This window comes from Branchiostoma floridae, chromosome 8, assembly GCF_000003815.2.
Source record: "Branchiostoma floridae strain S238N-H82 chromosome 8, Bfl_VNyyK, whole genome shotgun sequence".
Lineage (NCBI taxonomy): Eukaryota > Metazoa > Chordata > Leptocardii > Amphioxiformes > Branchiostomatidae > Branchiostoma > Branchiostoma floridae.
The window spans coordinates 12555358-12559605 of NC_049986.1; the positions used below are offsets into that span (position 1 = coordinate 12555358).

At 41.7% G+C, this 4248-nt stretch overlaps 2 protein-coding genes across 2 annotated transcripts; both read right to left on the reverse strand.

Annotated features, from left to right (window-relative positions):
• On the reverse strand, window positions 1-2766 carry LOC118421765. Its single transcript, XM_035829267.1, has 4 exons — window positions 2524-2766; window positions 1926-2190; window positions 1706-1780; window positions 1-1473 (listed from the first exon to the last, which is right to left on the reverse strand). Exons 1-4 carry the CDS (start codon window positions 2734-2736, stop codon window positions 284-286), a joined length of 1743 nt encoding a protein of 580 aa, XP_035685160.1. The 5' UTR covers window positions 2737-2766; the 3' UTR covers window positions 1-283.
• Window positions 2767-2977: 211 nt separating this feature from the next.
• Window positions 2978-4239, reverse strand: LOC118421766 (malignant fibrous histiocytoma-amplified sequence 1-like). Its single transcript, XM_035829268.1, has 3 exons — window positions 3477-4239; window positions 3142-3243; window positions 2978-2991 (listed from the first exon to the last, which is right to left on the reverse strand). The coding sequence occupies exons 1-3, from the start codon at window positions 4189-4191 to the stop codon at window positions 2978-2980; spliced, it is 831 nt and encodes a 276-aa protein (XP_035685161.1). The 5' UTR covers window positions 4192-4239.
• Between the last annotated feature and the right edge of the window lie 9 nt (window positions 4240-4248).

The window sequence follows — 4248 nt, forward strand, 5'->3', positions numbered from 1 at the left end:
TAACAAAGATTGCAGTTTCCATTACACAGGTATACACCTGTCATGCTATAAAGTATAATCAAGGAGGTTAAACCTCCTTGTTATAATCAATGTAGTTCTCTACAGAAAGAAAGGTAACTTGATTTAAAACATAACATACAGCTCTCAAAAGGCACAGCTCCCCAAAGACAAGTTTTTGTACAGCAAATATTATAATGTCATTACAATCTATAGGCTATTATGGTACTGATTATCTATGCGCTCTATACACTGTAACTTTTGTAAGTAGCAACAGTTAGCATACCTAAAGGCCAAATGCCTCAAGGAACTTGCTGTGTGATGCATCCCAGTACTTTGAGGCCAAAAGTGTCTCTTTCAACCGTCTTGCAGCTTGAAACTCCCTTTTCCCATCCTTTAGAACCTTAATGATCCTCTTAGCAAGTGTTTTGGCGGCTTCATTGTCATCATCCGCAATCTCCACAATCAGACGATCAAACTCAGGGTCTTGGCTCCTTAAGAACCATGCAAGACCAGACTTGTGGGAAACCAGAACTGGTACTCCTGCAGCAATGGCCTCGAGAGCAACCAGTCCAAATGGCTCTGCACGTGACGGCATCAGGACAACGTCGACTTTCTGCATGTCTTCGCTCAGCTCTCTCTGTGTGGCGTACTTCAGGGGGGTGAAGTTGAATTTGCCCTTTTCCACATTGGCTTGAATAAGTTTCTTGCTCTCTGGAAAGTCTTCATGACTGACACCACGGACTCGCCACTTTGTGTTTGGTAGGTGGTCGATCACCATGCTCATGGCCTTTGCTACAAGATCATAGCCTTTCAGTATTTCTACGCCCATCACCCTGCCAATGGATAGTACCACTTTTGTTTCTGTGTTGACATGTTTCACTTGCACCTTGCTGAAGACGTCAGATGGCTTAGGCAAAAACTCATGGTGTGGCTTTATCTCTCTTGTCTGACTCTTATAGTAGTCATACATGTATGGGCCTACTGAGAATATCACATCGGCATGTTTTAAGTCTTCCAGAATGCTGTCACTCTCCTCCCCAATGCTCATCACCTTCTCATCACCCTTGTAGTGACTGGTGTCTTCTGGGATCACGTGAGTGACCTGGACCAATTTGGCGTTAGGAAGGCGTTGCTCCTTGATCTGTCTTGCTGCACGGCTTGTGATGTTAACATGGCCGACGACGAAGCCTACCTCTGAAGGCAGGTTTGGATAATGGCTCTTGTGCTCCCATGTCAGCCAATCAAGACTGGGTTTTCTCTTGTCTCCATCGGATGTTGTCGGAAAGATCAGCTGAACCCCATCGGCAGCTGCATCATCCTCATCATCCCTGCTGGCACCTAAGATGGTACTGTAGACCACTGCTCCTTTGGAAACCAGCATGCCTGCCATCTGGCGGTGTATTGTGGAGACACCACCTCGAGAGGTGCCATATTCATCATTGATCATCAGCACCACAGGCTTGCTTCCAGATCCTTGAAACAATTCAGTGAAGAAGAGTGTAAAGATAAATCAACATGTATTCATCTTATAATTTTCAATGATTGAGGCATAAAAAATCAATTTCCCTCTTGGGGTAAAAGAGGGACACATTGGTAAATGGGACAAATTGGGACAAATGGAAACACATTGTGGTACTTAGCTTCAAGTACATGTATATTGCTATGTATAGTTTGCTGTGCTGTTAATTACATTACATTTACCTACCCTTTGCTCTGGATTCTGCTCTTATGATGATGTCACAAGGCCCAACTCCAGGTTGAGATGTTTTATTACTGTCACCTTTGATACATAAACATTAACATTATCACAGTAATTGCAATTATTGGTGAATCTGTAACATATGTTGACAGCAATAATACCAACCAACTTGAAGAATTAATAAACAAGATTCATTCAAAGTTCTGATAAAGGAATATATACTTACCATCAAGACTAGCATAGTGGTTTTCAGCATAGTGACCCAGCAGAAGTGGCGGCCCTGTAGTGACTTGTTGGTTCCCCATAGGTGACAGTATGGTTATGTAGTTGTCTGCATCAATGCTGGACACAATCCTAATGTCTCTGCCTAACATGGAAGCCAAGGCCTGTAGTACGATGTGATCTCCCCACACTCCATCTCGAGACATCTGCTGTAGGTAACCTTCCCAATCTAAATTGCGTACAAAGGCTCGAAGGTGATCACCCTTCTCCTGAGAGAGAGACAGGAGATAAAATCAGGGTTAGAAGTAAACAGGTTCATCATAGATAATCATATCTGAAGTTACTGTAAATTATAACAGATAGTCCCAATTGACTTTTTAAAGTTAACATTTCCTCCCTTAAAAGATTGTTGAAGATGAATGCATAAAAATATGTTCTTGATATAAATGGCTTTTGTCATGTATAAGAGCTTGTCAATTTTCTTTGGTAAAATGTTTTATATTCTGAAAATAGAAGGATCTACAAAAAATTATTGTAGCTATTCTCGTCCAACTGTCAGTACAATGCACTACCTGTTCATTTTGCAGATAAAACAGACTTACATTGTGAGGATGTTGCCTCAAGTAGCCAACCACATCTTGTCTGAGCTGTGAGTGACTGATCGCTGTGCTTCCAGTGCGCACAAGCTGGTCAGATACAGCATGGAAGAGACAGTTCCCATCTTTGGGCACATCGGGTCGGAGCGTGAGGCCTGACTCCATCAGGTGGTCTCTCAGTCTACTTTGTTCATCTCCTGGCTGCATCTCTATAGACATACTTCTGAACCTTTCCCATACATTCTCTGAGGCAACATATGATCAGAAAACAGTTAAGAAAGTGTTGGTCTGTCTGACATGCATGTTCTCATGTATTGAACCCACATTTTTTTTAAATTTGTTGTACTGCCATTTGATCAATTTTGCACATCATCTATATTGATTGTGTTCATCAGGCTCTGTGCATTACAGTCCCTTGAAATGTGTGTTGCATGAACTGTACGTTGTCTTCCTTATTGGATTACCAGGTTTTGGCTGTGTGAAAGGAAAAGTGACTTTGTCAAGTTATATGCCAATAATTTTAAGACTTACATGATTTTCATACTTAACATTGATTCCCGAGATCCATGGAAATATTATCCTTGATAATGAAGCATTCAGTCGCTTTCAAAACTGTTGTTTTACCTGAATATCGAGGTTGTTTCTCCATCATGATCTCTTCAGGAGCTGGGCTTTTTCCACACTCCTCAAGTGCCCTCTTTCTCCGCTGTTGCCACTGCGCTGGGGCTAGTTTGTGTTGCAGAGACAAAAAGACAGTATACGTAATGCCTCAATATGAAAAATTGCCAAATCAATTATGCGAAATATGCCAAATCAATTTATTATGTAAACCTTCTTAAGTGGTCACTGTAGACCTAAACCAATGCAGAAAACACAGTCATCTGAGATAAGGGAAGTACGCTTTCTCGTCTGCATTACAACCATTTTAAGTAACATCATGCATAATTATAGAAACATACTTGTGTGTGGGTGAATCAGTCTGGGGTCAATCTCATCCCATGTCTTTGGACACACCACAATGCCTCCTGGTGTCTTGTCCAGAACAGCTCCGGAGAACCGGTGAGGTTTGTCCACCCCAAGCTTCAGACAGTGTGGGCACACCACTCGAACACAGTACAGTACACCTGGCCACTGCTGTAGGAGCTCCTTTGTTGCATTGATGATCAAGACCATAATACCCCATGCTTCCTTCAGTTTCTTGTTTTGTGTTTGCACAGAAATTAGGATTTCTTCACTTCTTTCCTTTGGTTCAAGTTGCACCAAAAGTTCAAATTTGTTCTTTCCCACCACACTGACTGCTTGAATGCCATATTGCCAGTCTTTACGATATTTGATGAATTTGTTCAGTTTGACTGAAAGAGTTTCAAACAGACCTACAGGGCAATAGTTTTGCAGTTGGAAGACCACCATGAGCACAACGTCATCAGGTTGAATTTCTCTGGGCATGCAAGTGGCAATAGCTGTTAGCAACCATGGAAAACGATACACAGGAGGCACAGACTGAATGGTGTATGGATCAGCATCCTCACATTGTGGCATTTCAAAACAAAGGTCAAACTTCTGAAGTAAACAGATTAACATAACTTCCTCTTCACCTGATAGTTTCATATCTTTCCATAAACATTGCAACATCTGTTTTGAAACAATTCCTCGAGTTGAGAAATCCTCGACCATATCATCAAAGTCAGCATCAGATACTGAAGCAAATCGTTCATCAAATCTGTCAACTGG